Consider the following 15,078-nt stretch of genomic DNA (forward strand, 5'->3'; position numbering starts at 1 on the left):
CGGCATATTTACTTGTCTTTCTAAATAGCCGGTGCAAGGGACAAACTACAGTCGCAAGCTGTTATTAGCCCGATTTCGAGATTTTAATGACAGACCAGCTTGGCAACGTTAATAGGAACGGAAAGAGAGAAGGGGATGGTGAATGAACGTTAAATGATAAAAACGACCGTGGGAAGAGAAGACGGACGATTAACGCGAGCTTAACGAGTTCCTCGATGCCTTCGGATTACTATTATTATGGTCGCGGAGTGGTTTACCGCGATTCCGAGGGAAAAATCGGACCTCGAGAAGAACCTGTCCGCGTTGTTTTCGGCGAGTGAAACAGAACGGGAAGAAAAAGTGGACGGTGCGCGGCGGCTTGACCTTGGAGGACTTGGATCCGGCAGCAGGTCGAGTTAAGGTGAACGGGGTGATTTGGGAGCGGTCTGGGTTCGAGGCCTGAAGAACTGCAGCCTCGGAATTTACGTGGACCGCCCAGGGAATTCGAGTAACGAGATACGCTTCGAATGGATCGATTGAATCAAAGAGCGACATCGGCCGATTAATTATCATAACGACGATCGATTTCGAATGGTAATCCAGCGATCGAGGGAGCGGGCGAATAAATTCGCATCCCGGCGAAACGAGCCGCGGGATCGAAAGTAAAATCACCTCGATCCGTCGCCGTCGGATAAATCTACCGTGGCTCGGTCACTTTTACTTTCCGCGGAATTTGCTTCGAGGCTGTGTGCACCGGTTGCTCTCCGTCCCTGCCTCTCTCTCTTTCTCTCCCTCTTTCTGTCTCTCTCTTTTTTTCTTTCGCTCCGTTTACCAGGAAACTAATGGAACGGTCACGCCGCTAATGAAATATCCTTTGTCGTCCCTAATTGCCGGGGGGGAATCTCGACGGACCACAACCGTCCGAAGATAATGGCCCTTTCGCTCCATACTTCATTCTTTTCTCTCAGAGAAAGATTCTCCTCTCTTTGCAATTTATTCGAAACTCGTTCGAGTGAAATTCAAACGGACATTGAAAATAAGTTCCTCAACTTCCCGACTAGATAACAACTCGTTGTGGTCCTCGTTTTAATGTCTCTCGATTTGTACTATCGCGAGTGGAATTCTCGCGGAGATTAGAAACGCCGGAGAGGTCGCGAAAGCAAGATCAACGGATCTCTGCCTCCGAGAATGCAGATCCTGGCCGCGAGTCTAAAGGTCCTGGCGGTGACTCAACCAGAGAAATTCCAAGCTGTGCAACGAAGAAAGCAAACAGCTCGCCGAAACCGGCGAGCAAACAATATCTCTGTTGACTCTCTCGACTATTGCCGACTATTAGCGCCAATATTATTTCAGTCATCGAGAGCAGAAGGATTTGCTTTCGAGGAGATTTTAACAAGCCTCGCTCTTGCAGCAATTAAATGGAGTTTAATTTATGCGAGAGCTTATTGTCGTAGCAGGCAAATTGCAAATGGAGGATCGCGATCATCGATTAAACGGGCGACGGTGGAAGGATCGGCCCGCGTGTCTCGAAGGAAAGGTCACCGGCTGACCTTCCCTACTCGATCCAGCGGTTTTTTTCGCTGAACTCCTCTTCTCTCGTTTTCATCGGCCGCCTTCTTCTCTTCGCTCTCCTCTCGTAGCGAAGCTTTCTTTTTCTCCCGCGCATTCCTCCGGAACACCTCGTTCCAGCGACGAAGGTCGGACCTCGAAGGTCGTCGAGGTTTTGACAATCATTTTCCTAGTCCGTTCCAGAAGTCCGACTCGTACCGGGAAACCACTCTCGGTAATCGTCGAGAGAGCAGCTCGTCGATATTCGTGAAAGCCGGTTGAAGAGCTCGCAGGAAAGCCTCGCGAATCTCTTTGCCGTTTTCGTCGAACGTTGCACAACAATTTCCGATCGATCCTTCAAAAATCGCCCGGCGGCGCTAAAATTTCCAATCGCGCGAACGCTCGAAGTCGCCGGAACACTTGTCGATCGCTGAAAGCTATCGAACCTGTTGTAGGCTGTCTTTTTGTCAAGTGTCCGAAGTTATCGCTCGGTTCATTGGATACCTTCCCCGAACTTTCCATCAAATATCACGCCCATACATCACGTCGATATTAACTCGGCAAGGCCATAATTCTAAGGAAAGTTTCGTCGCCGTATCGGGTCATCCGCCTTTATGGCGTAAGCTCTCTTTGGCCGGTAGAAAGTAACTTGGAGGGATCGTCTTGAGAATGAGATTGAAAGGGCCGGACTTCGGCGAAACATGGCTGAAACGAATCATTGCTTCGAGATTAAGATCCAAAATGCCAGATGACATGATCTCAGAACACTCCTGTGATCTTTCTCGCGGCTACAGTGATTGGAAATTCTTCGTCCTTGATCATTACTCTAATATAAAACTGTTGGTGACAGAAGAATACTACTCAAGGTAGACCACTCGCGAGGCTAACCCGATACTCTCTAACAAGGGGTTAACATCGAAAAAGGCTGAAGCGATTAGATTTTAGGGGAGGAATCGTGGGACTGGACGGTCGCAGAGTCAAACCGACGTACGTCGGCCTCGGCTCACAGTTTTGCAATCTCGAATTGCTCCACACACACGTTCGCTCCATGTTTGCTTGATCGAGACAGGGCTCGGCGTGTCTCGAATAACCGGTAGATTTCCTCCTCCTCCTCCTCCATCGCCGCAGCGAAGCCAGGAAGCCGACAATCGTTCTCAGGTATTCGATACGCATGCAGATCGCGCCCTCGAACGAGATACAGCCGGTTCCAGTTTCGAAGCTACGAAAAGACGACGCGACGTCGGGACCAGAATCATGCCCGGAGCAGAATTCCCTCTCGTTCTCTCTCTCTCTCTCTCTCTCCTCGGTGGACACCCGCTTGGGCTGGCTGGGGCCTGTACGCATACGCGCTCGAGCACGCGCGTGTTCGACCGACACGCGGAGAAAGTGGAATCGATCAACGACCCAGAAGAATTTCGCAAGATCCGATCCATTCAAGTACCTGCCTGCCGCCTGCCTACCTTTTATCGGCGTTTATCGTTTATCGGCGAGCTAACAGTGCCAATCGACACGTTCCAGCGAACCCTCCGACTAGCGATGGATGCTATACTGCCAGCTATCGGCTCGCATCTGCGCGCCTGGCGTCGAGCTCTCCCGCAACAGGGTCGCCGAAGCATACGGGACACTTAATCTGCAACTAGAAATCCCCTACCGGCGAGATTATCCTCGATCTTCTTGACCGTATCGGCAAAGCTTCGTGTCTTCTATCGGAGATCGATCTTTCCCGTAACAGCTTTCCGTTCAGTCTTTTCATTGCTAGTATCTTTAGTCTGCTCACCTTCTAGCCGCTTATCTTTAATTTTGAACTATCTGCAATGGGCCTACAATGCATTTTGGAAACCGATGTAAATCGAATCCTACCTAATCCCGAATAGATAAACTGAAGTAAATCTCTAGTCTTTCGCAATTGATTCTTCCAAAGAAGCCTACACAGGTCTTATCATCGCTCTGTTCTTCGTAGATCTTATCTGATTTATCAGTCTCGTGTCATTGATCTTCACCGATTTACGTTTACCCTAACGATGCCTGCCCTAAATCGTTTTAACGATGTTCATCGTGTTTTTAAAATTGAAGAGCCTATTACAACAAACTAATATGGAAAATTCTCTTCTTTGCAGTAAAATCGATTTTGCGAGTTGTTCGTCAGGATATTGACGAGGGGGGACTCACCCAGTCCATTTTGGTAGCTGGAGCCAGCAGCTATCCTGTGTCGAATGTTCTCGCGATTGGATCAGCTCGAGCACATAGCGCACCACGATTGCTTCGACACGATAGTCCTTGGTGCACGCGTTTCCGGTGCACGGTTCGCGACCTTGTGCCTCGGACACCTTCGCACAGCTGTGGCACAACTTGGAACTCGCGCGAGAAAGCTTCTCCACCGTTCTCCAGAGCTGGGATACAAGGACTGAGTCTCGGACGGAACACGGAGAAGGCACTGTTACTTTCATGGGTCGTCCCTCCACCTTCTAGTCCCTCCTACCTTCGTCTTCGGCTACGCAGGTGAAAGGCAAACATTTCTTCCCTCCATGGGCGTCTTTTAATATTGATAACGCGGGACCGTCGTATTTTCAGACGCTTTTTCGCCAATTTCTTTCGAACCGGACCATCCAGGAATGTATGCAAATCTCTCGAGCCGCGCCTTGCTTTTTTGGGAACCGCGACTGGTCTATAAATATTTGGAAATGTGAATCCTCGCCCTGAACAACTTTGGGATTAGAGTTGATTAATAGGGGATGAAGGAGTGAAAGGAATTCACTCCGAGATCATTTATTTTGATATATACGACAAATGACGATTATCCGACAGCAACCGACTACAAAATTTAAGAACATAGTAGAAATATTATTTAATTAGTCTGCTGAGTTTCGCGAGAGTATGTTGTTCGCTCTGCCCAAGAAACATTTCTAAATTCTACTCTTACTGATGTCAAAAAGAAGTATTTCATCAGGTTTGAAATAAAATTACAGAAAATAGTTAATGTCCTGGTCCCGTAGCGCCGGCCATAAAATCGGCTTCCACCGATTTCTGCGATTATGGTCGCAAACAGGTTGAAAACCAGTGGAGGCATTCTTGCATCGGAACGAGGTGCAACAGCCGGTCTCGAGGTTGCAATTAAATCGGCCGGGACGTGGTTCGGCGATTAAACGGCGTCGAGAACACTATCAAGAACCCAAATACATGGCATTAGTAACCGCGACGCGGCAGAAATCCAAAGTATTTTCGAGAAAACCGAGGCAGGAGAAAGAACTGTCGACGTGACGCGAAGGTCAATGCCGTTCCACACCCTCGACGATGATTTTTTCGCTTTCGACACGAAGCTTTGAATCGCTGCCAGCCGACGACCGGATGGAACGCGTTGGCAAGATAATAAAGCGAAGCCTTCGCGAATTAATAGTTTATTCGTTGCTATGTACAAGTCATTGTAGAGTCGATGAGTAATTCTCTGCTTCAAGTCTAGAATTGTACATTTATGCAAATTCGTATTCTAGGGCGCAGCTTATTCTAGACCGACGTCTTCAGCGTTGAGGGTAGCCTTCTTATTTCTTGGTTCTGTATTATCTGTAAATGAGTCGGGTTAATGATACGGATGTTTGTTAGGTAGTTGATCATTGGGAGGACATACCTTGATGAAAATGTTTGGCAGTTCTTTTCCTGATATCCTCGATGCCCTCCTCGCTCTGTGCCCACTCCAGCACCAACCTTCGACCGTACAAGTGAGTGCTCTGGCACAAGGCCTTGAACGCTTTCTGCAAAAAGAAGGGATTTAATTGATCGCCAAAGAAAAGGACGCATCGACACCAGTTTATAAACTATACCTTGGCCTCGCTTTTCGTGTAAAACTCGACAAATCCGAAACCTCTGTGCTTCTCCACGCCGACCAGTTTTCTCGGTAGCCTGACTGCCTTCAGCTCCCCAAACGCTCTGCGGATTGGTTGGAATGCTCATTAATCATGATTCACAAAAATTTAAGCAACAGGGAAAACATACTTGAAGAGCTCGGTTATTTCTGCAGCATTCGCTTGGAACGGCACATTCCTGATGAGGATTTTGGTGCCGGCCTTTGTGGATACTTTGGTAGTCTTTTTCGTGGTGGTTGCATCGGTTCTATGTTTAAAATTTATCTATGAATACCATTTAGAATGAATTAACCAAGATCTTGAATAAACTAAATAGCATACGTTAAAGTTCTCTCGGAGCGCTTCAATTCTAAGGTTTTTCCTTCCAGTACGGTCATCTGCATAGTCTTTAAGGCACGTTCGGCGTCCGCTTTCCTTTTGTATCTGACGAACCCGTAGCCCATGGATATTTTCTGGGCTGGGTTCTTTGGGTCTTTTTTCATCGCCACGTTAGCATAATGGATTGGTCCGCATTTACTGAAATACTAAACATTTAAGATTAGTCTTAAGAAGAAACCCTAAAAACCTTAATAAAGTAAAACAAGTACCGTTTTCAGTATTTCATCTGTTGTGGAGAAATTTAGATTTTTCACAAACAGAGTAGTATCAGGCTCGGGCTCTTCTTCATCCTCGCTTTCTTCTACCTTGTTGTTCTCGCTTGCATCCTCTTTCAACTGGTCTTCCTTTTTCTGAGGTATCTCCAACGCGTCCTTTGGTTTTTCTTTATTGTCTTTCACAAGGTCTGTTGTGCTCTTCTGGGCAGCCGTCGAGAAGCTATTCTCAGGAGCCCATTCCAGATAGAGAGGAAGGTGTTTATACTTGGTGTAAGCTAGTCTGGTGAATGCCTTGCGGGCCTCGGAGGGCTCCAGGAATTCTATTAAGGCCGTGATTCCGGATGGTGGCAATACCACTCTACCTAATTCACCGTGTTGACTGAACAACTGACGGAGATCCCGTGCTGGGGTTTCAGCAGGCAAATTTTTCACCAGGATCACGGTCGTGGATCGTTTCTCCGCGGGCCGATTGAACGCGTCCAAACAGACTCCATTCTCCTCCAAGAAGCTCCTGGTGTCTTGGACTATCTGCGTCTCTCCCAGAGCTAGCTTCACCGCGGCGCTCAATCCTTTTGATGAGCTGTCTTCCAGGACCTTCTCCTTGGTTGTGTTGAAGGTACTTGCGATTGCATTTGCCACCGCATTTTGACCCAGAAACAAAGCGTTCCAGTTATGGGAGGACCCAGCAGTCGCTTTCATCTTCAACTCTTTCTTCTCCTTGTAGGTCAGTCCCTTCTCGTTAAGCACATCCATTGGATCGACTTTTGCCTTACCAGGAAGAAGGTGCATCATTCGGCCATCGACGACGGTACCGTCTAATTCGCTGTATGCTTTCACGGCGTGCTCGGTCATCAGGAAGGTCACCGTGCCAAAAGCTTTTAGTTTCCTGGTTACCTTATCCACGGGAAGATTCACCTCTGTCAAAGGACCTGGTGTGAAAGTAAATTGATTAACACAGTAACAATTATCATACTATTTAAATAACTTTCAGATGTTGGGACGTACCATATTTTTCAAATAGTTTCCGAATGTCCTCCTCCGTTATGGTGTAAGATAGATTTCGTATAAATATTCTTCCAGACTCTGCTATATTCTCCTCATCTTTCAGTGCCTCTTCTTGCTTCTTCCACCTAACGTTCGTCTCATTCTTGTTTTCTTCTGCATCCCCTTTCTCCTTCTCTTCGTACTTTGTTATAAATATTTGTTTTCCATCTGAAAAGACCGAAAAATAATTTTGTAAAGTAACGTATAACTTACGTTAATTCATAGATTTTTACCTAAGAAACTTTTATTCTTCAGCATTGCTTTTCTGAGCTGTTGTTCAGTTTTAAAACCGACAAAAGCTATTCCTTTGATTTTTGGCGGTACTCTTATCGATTTTGCTTTTATCGGATGGAAAAAGTGTTTGATGTCTTTCTTCTTGTGGTTATATCCTAATCCACGGAGTTTCACTGTAAAAAACTTCTGGAGGCCGCGTTTGGATGCAGTTTTCTTCTCAATATTTTTTATTGTGCTCTGATCTTTTCCCTTCAGAGCTTCCATGTACTGCAGAAAAACAGTTAACATTATTATTTTTATAGGGATAAATAATTTCACAATGTACACTAATTTTATTTACCTCTAAATCAGATATAACTTTGTCTGCTACTTTTGGTTTTTCTTCTTCTTTTTCTTTGTCTTCTTCATCCTTGTCACTGCCATTTGTATCATTTTCACTGTTGCTAGACTCCTCCTCATTATCATCTAATAGAGTGTCATTAGTCCATAAACCTTTGTTTCCCCCATGACTTTCAAGAAACTCTGCGAATAAAGGATCATCTTTGTGCTAAAACAAATTAGTGTTAATGTTGGATCAAGACTATTATTACTATATAGTAACATAAAAGCATACTTTCTTCAATGCTTCTTTTAATTCTTTCTTATCCTTCTTATTGTTCTCTTTTTTCTTTTCAATTTTTGCTGTCTTATCCAAAGATTCAGTTGCTACAATATCGGTAGAGTCCTTGTCAACGACACCGTGCTTAGTACTGTCAGATGCATATTTACTCCATGACCTGGGTTTAGAAGAATCCCCTATGAGATTAAATGTATCAAATAAACTGTGTTAGCAATTTTTGTGCAGTCTTAATATATTGTCATTTTTAGGATACCTAATCCAGCACACTGTTCAACAGATATTCTACAAGTGTCTATACAGGTTTTGTCAAAATATTCCTTTGCAGCAACAGCTTGTTCTTCCGTTTTAAATCCAATAAACGCGAATCGCCGAAACACTCCATCTTTTGTGTATTTTAATTGCACATCGGTTACTAAACCCTTTTGGCTAAATAGTTCTTTCAACTTTGTATCTGTAATCTATCAAGTATCATCGGGTATTAATTCTTTTAACCTTATTATCATATTTATACGACTAATATTTACTACTTACACCTTTCGGCAAATTTTTTACTATCAAGCGTGACATTTTGTATCAGTCATAATCACAAAACGTCAGAATGTTTACATTGCCACACCGTACAGAAGTATACCATGTGGTTTTAAGGAGGTTAGGTTCCCCAGGTTTTTCAGTTCAGCCTTAGAATACATATACAGTAATGGATCCTACTCTTATTCACCCCCAAGCCGCAGCACGATCTGTTAGAAAGAGTTAACGTAGAAATTTTCTTTGCTCTGATTGGTCGCCGATTTACAGGTCATACAGCGCTATCCTCACAGTAAAAAAAAAAAGATGGAAAATAATTCGAAATCGACAATTATATGGAGCTAATGACTGTGAAGTAGTGTTGAGGCAAATTAAGCTTTTTAAATAGTAAAAAGATGCAAAAATAGACTTGGTAAATACGTTTCCGAGACATCTTATGAGGTCACAGATTTTATTATTTCAAAACGAATTACGCGCCGTGTGCCTCTGATGACTTGCGAACCAATAATAGCAAACAAGTAGGTGGAATGTATTACTTTATTAAATAGTTCGAATATAGTTGCTTTGAAGCAAAAATCAGAACCGTTCTAAGGGACGGTTATGTACACGTCTATCGTTACGAAATAAATATCTTTTGAAATAATTAATATCATTAGCTTTCGAGTAAGTACATTTCATAAAGCTCTCGGAGTTCATTCTTCTGAAATGTTGGGACACAGTTCACTTGCACGATTTCCGTGAAACCCTCTTCTAATGTTGGCGACTGATAATTTTTTCTAAAAAATATACAATTAATTAAATTTATATTACCTCGTAATAATAGCGAACAATTAGTTTTGTTTTCAATAACTCACATATAAGAATTAATTATTATTTCAGTAATTTTGATGTGAGTGGGATCTATTAGTTCTCGGAACTGAAACAAAAAAATTGATAGGATAGAATATTACATACTCTGCATGTAATTGTAATTATCAACTAGTATTTTATCACCTTATTATTGTGTTTTGCGTGGTCACTACTAGTCGTCATGACGAAACATCTAACAGGAATTCCGTGTTTCTTGGCCACTTCTGTATATCGTTGTCTAGACGTAGGATCAGGATTTGTATTATCCACAACCACGCTATTTTTCTCGAGCAGGTGTTTCTCCACAGCTCTAATACATTTTTGCCAACTCCCAAGAGTATCTCTGTTTACGTATCCATAGTTGCTTAAGTAATTCTTAACAAAATGGGATTTGCCTGATCCTGGACATCCAACCATTAGGACTATCTAAGAGAGTAATTAAATAACTGACAATTTATTTGAGAATTATGCACGCATTGTTTTTACTTTAATTACCTCTTGCGTGTTCGAAGTCATATTACCCCCGGTGCACACTTCAGTAGTTGGTATATTTCTTGGATTGAACGTGGGCAGTTGGTAACGTGCTTCCTTCTGCCCAAGAAAGTGCTCTTCGGGGGTGTAAAATTTCAATCCTAAATTCAAAGCTAATAATCTATCCACTAAGGAATGATCTTTCTTCTTTCCGGGAGCCCAATTTTTTGGACGGCCGGCTGCATCTCCCACGTAAAAGGAATTAGCTTTGTCGATTGGTATGGAATCGTTGTTCTGAAAAATTAATTTCTTATATGCAGCTTTTCGCAAACGCAGGTACTAATCAATAAATTCATTGGACACCTACCTCTTCCAATTTCTGCCACATACCAATGGTCGGTTTTCTATAAATGTTGTGCCCAGTGGCTATGAAAACCTACAAATAAATTTGATATAATGAATTGCAATTGAAATTCAATAAAATATAGTTCAAAATATACCTGCATCGGCACTCCTATTCTCTGTACTATGTTCTTTATTTTATTTTTAAACGATTTAGCATTTAGTCTTGCAGAGCCGAGCCCACTTTGATTAGTAAAAATTACTATCTTGTAATCTTCGCTGTGGAGCTTCTTTAATTTTCCACATACCTCTGAATAAATAATTTGCCAATCATCATAATCTTTTGGAAATACTAAGCCGGAACGAGTTTTTATCAGAGTTCCGTCCATATCATACGCGGCTATCTAAAAATAAAAAAATTATTATATAATTAAAAATAAAAATTATCTTTTAAATTTCTGCATACACTCTTCTTGAGTTGTTTAAGTACCTTTGAACGACCCTTTACTCCGTGCGTCGTGTACATTAATAATGCTCCATTATCTTTACTTTCCCATATATTTTGTTGATCTTTTAAGTCCTTAGAGTTGGTATCATCTTTCAATTTATCCGAACTCATGTTATCTTTCTTTAAAAATTTGAGAATACTGGTTTCAGTATTCTTTATTGATCTTTTCTCTTCTCCTTTCTTGTTACAAGTATCAGAGTTTAAACTATCCTCTTCGAATTTAGCTATTTTACAAGAGGATTCCTCGTTTTCTGTTTCTTCATCTATGTCTCTAGCTCTTTTCTCAGAAGAGAGGCTTTTCGGAGGAGGAGGAGGATTGAATTCTATTTCATATGCATATTTACCATATAAGATTTCCAAGCAGTCTTCATGTTTTCCTAAAAATTTAATGTCCTTACGAGTCTTGAACCCATTGAACCCACAAGGCCTTTTACCAAGTTGTTGAAACGAAACTTTGTACTCTTGATAATCTGCACAAAATCTAACTACAAAAAATTAGCAGAGTTGTTAAATCTAATTGGACATTGATTAGGTAAATAATAAAAGAGGGGATATAGACCTTGCTCTCTGGAACACTGTAAATCTGTAATGTTGGTCTCTGGACAACGTCCCACAATAACTGGTTTCTGATGTGGCAGGTGTACTGTCAATAAGGTTTTATCATTGCTTTTTAGATAACAACTTTTTGCTTCCTGAGTCATTATAACCTGCACATAAAACAATATCAGATCTATAATAAAAATGAAATAATTATGTCCATGTCAGTTTACAGAAATTTTCACGAAACGAGATATATACATGTAAATTTATAAAAGACATCATGGAGACAATGTACGTACAGCATTATATTTGCGTAACGATTTTTAGATAACCGTACAATAAAAATAGTAACAGTAGGTTTCGTAGAAAAGAGTAACAAACTCTCAGTTTGCTTGCTACTTACATATTTATTCACTTTGATAAGTATCAATTAGAAATGCTTGATTATTTTCATAAAATTTCTTTACCTTTAACGTACCGATCAATTTCACCGACTGCAAGTGCGAATTCGGTCCAATCATTTTCGCATTCGCCGTGTCGGTCAGAGAAGGTTGGGACCGACGCGCACCTAACCTTACACAGCAGTTACCCGCACGTGGTGTTTTGATAGAGGGAAAGAAAAACACGTGGACTTAATTGAAATAGATAATTATTCTTTATTAAGAGAATCGTATAATGGTTCAGTGACACGGGCATCTTGTGGGTTGTAACTGGAACAGAATTTTGGTAAAAATGACTACGAACGAATCCTCGGAGACAGAGAAGAACCCCTACGCATATCTTGACAGGGTTGACTTCACATCAGAGAAGTATAAAATTGAAATACATGGTCTGCCAAAGTATTACGGGATCGGCGAATTCAAAAAATTTCTAAACGACAAGCTCGAGCTACAGACATGCAAAGTGAAACCACCGAGAAGAGGTGGTTGGCTTTATGTATCCTTCAGAAACGAAGAGAATCGCAAAAAAGCCATAGAAAAGCTGAATGGGATTGCTTGGAAGAACTCGAAACTTACTGCTCGGGTAAATGACTATTTCTTAGCAATTATTTTACAATAACAATTGTTAGCACTTAATCTTGAATTTTAAGATACAAACTGTCACTTGTTCAAACCATATTGGAGTAAGCTGTGGTCATAAGGAATATTTTCTGCACAGCTTACACCAGGAAGCCTCGGCAATGATGTTGAATGAACTTTTGAATGTTTTGTTTTTTAATTTCTGACACAGGCAGCCAAGCCAGCTCCAGATCCATTTGTGAAACGAAAGCTGGAAGAGGAAAGTGGAAATAAGCGTTTAAAGACAAACGACAGTCTTAAAGAACTATCTGTCGATGAGAGAATTAAATGCAACACTATACCACTGTGGAATATGCCTTACCCTGATCAAGTAAGAGTAATCATTGGAATATAAAATAGAGGCATGGAGATAACAAGGACATTGTATTACTTTTAGCTGAAGTTGAAGCAAAAAGAAACGAGGTCTGTTCTGGTAAATATTTGTAATACGATGTTGAAAAACAGTAAGGGTGATCTTATGTACTGGCTACAATATCAACAAAAGATGCACGAAGGGCTGCCCTGTGAATTACTTCCCATTCTCAGAGCAGAGAAGATCACAGAGTACAGAAACAAGTGCGAATTCACAGTTGGTAATTGGAGATTCTATTATTTAGGCTGATAATGTTAATAAAGTGAATGGAATACAATGTATCATCAACATGCAGGTAGAAGTGCAGTCAGTAACGAAACCATGATAGGCTTCAGACTATCCAGTTATGCAGCTGGATCCACGGAGGTGGGACCAATAGACAACCTTTGCCACATTCCCAGCAAAATGAAGGCTGTGATTAAAGTAAGCTCCTTGAGATTCTAGCTCTCTGGTTTAGACTTGTCATTGGCACTAGCAACTTTTAGGTACTGGAAGAGTTCATGCGAAAGTCGGATCTGAAACCATTCCAACCAGTTGATCACAGTGGTCACTGGAGGCAAGTGACTGTTAGGACGACTCAGTGTGGACATCTCATGGTGATAGTAGGCATCCATCCTCAGGGTTTGACCGGCGATAAGCTGGAAGAACTGAAGACGCAGCTAAAGGACTTTTTTGAAACAGGAAAGGGTGCGGAAGCCGGCGTCACATCCTTGCACTTTCAGCTAATGAACAAGAAGTAAACAACCAATGCAAAAGACAAGAGGAGATCTCGTTGGGGATTTTATTATGTTTATTTATGTTTATTCTTGCTTAGGAGCAGCGACGGGTTGAGTGGTGACAATTACTTTCATATCTCTGGCTCGAAATGCATAGAGGAGACGCTGCTGGGCATGAAGTTCCAGGTGTCACCGCAGGCGTTTTTCCAGGTGAATACATCAGCTGCTGAGTTGTTGTACAAAGCTGCCATCGACCTAGCAGCACCGAATGAAGACACTGCGTTGCTGGACATCTGCTGCGGTACTGGGACCATCGGTCTAGCGTTCTCGAAGGTAAACTAGTCAACTGGACATCTTCATGGACCTTTTTATTAAACGTGCTAAATTGCAGCATTGCGGTGAAGTGCTCGGACTCGAGGTCGTGGAAAACGCAATCAAGGACGCCAAGGAGAATGCGTTGGCGAACAACGTAACCAATTGCGAGTTCTTTGTTGGCAAGGCAGAGGACATTCTGACGCCGGTGATCCGCAGGACCACAAAGAGTGACATCGTCGCCGTGGTCGACCCACCTCGCGCAGGACTTCGTAAGATCATTTCTTAGACTCTTTTTAAAGGTCGATGGATATGAAAAAGGGATTATATGCAGCGATCTAACGGAAGCAAACTAGCTGGGGCTCTATTCATTAAAATATTCTAGATCAACGCGCTGTATCGACCCTGCGCAAAGCGGCCAAATTGTCCCGACTGGTCTATGTCGCTTGCGACCCTCGGGCAGCTGCGGGGAACTTAGTGGATCTGGCCAGACCTCCGTCGAAGCAGTACGTCGGCGACCCATTGGTACCGGTCAAAGCCGTCGCCGTTGACATGTTTCCTTACACGAAACACTGCGAGCTGTTGATCTGCCTGCAGAGGCTGTCCGTTGCGATTGAAGCACACGGCCTTGGTCGTAAAGTCGAGGAGCCGTCCTCTGATCCCTTGGAGGATACCAAGACCGGCGTCATGAACGTCATGTGTCCGCCAGATATCGTTGGCATGTCGTGCCCAGAAAACATTAAAGTAAAGACAGAGCCAGGGTTGTTTGATGGGAGCGAAGGAGATGTAGGTGAACATAACCTTGCTATAAAAGTCGAGGAGCCCTCCAGTTAGCGATGAGGGCTCCTTGCGATATGTTTTGGCGCTGATTAGATTCGGAAAGCTTGGGAGTTAAACAAGTATGGACAACCTCGATAGAATAGTCGACGCCTGCTGTAAAAGCTCTGCCAAGTACTATGTAGATTAGGTTGCTAAAGGCTGAGCCATTCCCTTGCACAGTGCTGCAACTCGCGAGCTCTGCGGCGCCGTGACTCGAATAAAACCAAGCGCCTCTTGTACACAATCTTGTAATCTGAATAATCACTTTATTCGACATAATACCAAGACCAGCGTCGTGGACACGTTTCCGTTGGATATCGTACGCGTGTCGTGCCCAGAAAACCTTAAAGTAAAGACAGAGCCAGGGTTGTTTGATGGGAGCGAAGGAGATGTAGATGATAGGGACATCTCGGTGTAGACGCGGATCAGGGATCGCTCATGTTTCGTGAGCCAATTAGAACTAGCATAGCGGATGTCGTCTTGTTTGATACGGTTTCAAGTGAGTACGTTTAATCGTGAGTCTAGCATGCCGGTGTCATTTTATAAGCCATGGGGGATAACATATTTTGACAAAACACATGTATTTCGATGGAGCGGAGGTCGATGCTGCTTCGAAAGATACAGAAGAAGCGAGAGAAAAGGAGAGAAAGATAGAGAAAAAGTTGAAATGCGATCCCGACTCGCGACGAAG

General features: G+C 42.8%; 3 protein-coding genes across 5 annotated transcripts; 1 reads left to right on the plus strand and 2 right to left on the minus strand.

Moving 5' to 3' along the window:
• Positions 1 to 4,913: 4,913 nt before the first annotated feature.
• On the minus strand, positions 4,914 to 8,544 carry LOC144475166 (putative RNA-binding protein 19). Its single transcript, XM_078190770.1, has 12 exons — positions 8,406 to 8,544; positions 8,128 to 8,332; positions 7,869 to 8,050; positions 7,596 to 7,802; positions 7,255 to 7,522; positions 6,983 to 7,189; positions 5,972 to 6,906; positions 5,706 to 5,908; positions 5,515 to 5,631; positions 5,343 to 5,448; positions 5,150 to 5,273; positions 4,914 to 5,085 (listed from the first exon to the last, which is right to left on the minus strand). The coding sequence occupies exons 1-12, from the start codon at positions 8,439 to 8,441 to the stop codon at positions 5,024 to 5,026; spliced, it is 2,652 nt and encodes an 883-aa protein (XP_078046896.1). The 5' UTR covers positions 8,442 to 8,544; the 3' UTR covers positions 4,914 to 5,023.
• Positions 8,545 to 8,918: 374 nt separating this feature from the next.
• Positions 8,919 to 11,667, minus strand: Pnkp (Polynucleotide kinase 3'-phosphatase). 3 transcript variants are annotated; one of them, XM_078190371.1, is made up of 9 exons: positions 11,588 to 11,667; positions 11,129 to 11,276; positions 10,552 to 11,054; positions 10,220 to 10,465; positions 10,087 to 10,155; positions 9,744 to 10,013; positions 9,393 to 9,674; positions 9,254 to 9,315; positions 8,919 to 9,175 (listed from the first exon to the last, which is right to left on the minus strand). In XM_078190371.1, the coding sequence occupies exons 2-9, from the start codon at positions 11,268 to 11,270 to the stop codon at positions 9,052 to 9,054; spliced, it is 1,698 nt and encodes a 565-aa protein (XP_078046497.1). In that variant the 5' UTR covers positions 11,271 to 11,276; positions 11,588 to 11,667; the 3' UTR covers positions 8,919 to 9,051. The 3 variants fall into 3 exon arrangements, with proteins under 3 accessions (XP_078046497.1, XP_078046494.1, XP_078046496.1); XM_078190368.1 differs by having other exon boundaries at positions 11,577 to 11,655; XM_078190370.1 differs by having other exon boundaries at positions 11,513 to 11,644.
• Positions 11,623 to 15,036, plus strand: LOC144474949 (tRNA (uracil-5-)-methyltransferase homolog A). Its single transcript, XM_078190367.1, has 8 exons — positions 11,623 to 12,132; positions 12,340 to 12,498; positions 12,565 to 12,760; positions 12,836 to 12,963; positions 13,026 to 13,276; positions 13,355 to 13,589; positions 13,648 to 13,840; positions 13,954 to 15,036. The coding sequence occupies exons 1-8, from the start codon at positions 11,842 to 11,844 to the stop codon at positions 14,400 to 14,402; spliced, it is 1,902 nt and encodes a 633-aa protein (XP_078046493.1). The 5' UTR covers positions 11,623 to 11,841; the 3' UTR covers positions 14,403 to 15,036.
• Positions 15,037 to 15,078: the final 42 nt, after the last annotated feature.

Source organism: Augochlora pura, chromosome 9, assembly GCF_028453695.1.
Source record: "Augochlora pura isolate Apur16 chromosome 9, APUR_v2.2.1, whole genome shotgun sequence".
Classification (NCBI taxonomy): Eukaryota; Metazoa; Arthropoda; class Insecta; order Hymenoptera; family Halictidae; genus Augochlora; species Augochlora pura.

Bases quoted from the DNA above. Each gene is read 5' to 3' on its own strand.
- LOC144474949 (XM_078190367.1), top strand. From the start codon at position 11,842: ATGACTACGAACGAATCCTCGGAGACAGAGAAGAACCCCTACGCATAT. The intron at 13,277-13,354 runs GTAAACAACCAA...ATTCTTGCTTAG, and splicing joins TTTCAGCTAATGAACAAGAA to GAGCAGCGACGGGTTGAGTG. The intron at 13,590-13,647 runs GTAAACTAGTCA...GCTAAATTGCAG, and splicing joins TCGGTCTAGCGTTCTCGAAG to CATTGCGGTGAAGTGCTCGG.
- Pnkp (XM_078190368.1), bottom strand. From the start codon at position 11,630: ATGATTGGACCGAATTCGCACTTGCAGTCGGTGAAATTGATCGGTACG. The intron at 11,055-11,128 runs GTCTATATCCCC...AATTTTTTGTAG, and splicing joins ACAGTGTTCCAGAGAGCAAG to TTAGATTTTGTGCAGATTAT. The intron at 10,156-10,219 runs GTATATTTTGAA...ATTTATTTGTAG, and splicing joins GAATAGGAGTGCCGATGCAG to GTTTTCATAGCCACTGGGCA.
- LOC144475166 (XM_078190770.1), bottom strand. From the start codon at position 8,441: ATGTCACGCTTGATAGTAAAAAATTTGCCGAAAGGT. The intron at 5,909-5,971 runs GTACTTGTTTTA...TTAAATGTTTAG, and splicing joins CAGATGAAATACTGAAAACG to TATTTCAGTAAATGCGGACC. The intron at 5,086-5,149 runs GTATGTCCTCCC...ACTCATTTACAG, and splicing joins TGCCAAACATTTTCATCAAG to ATAATACAGAACCAAGAAAT.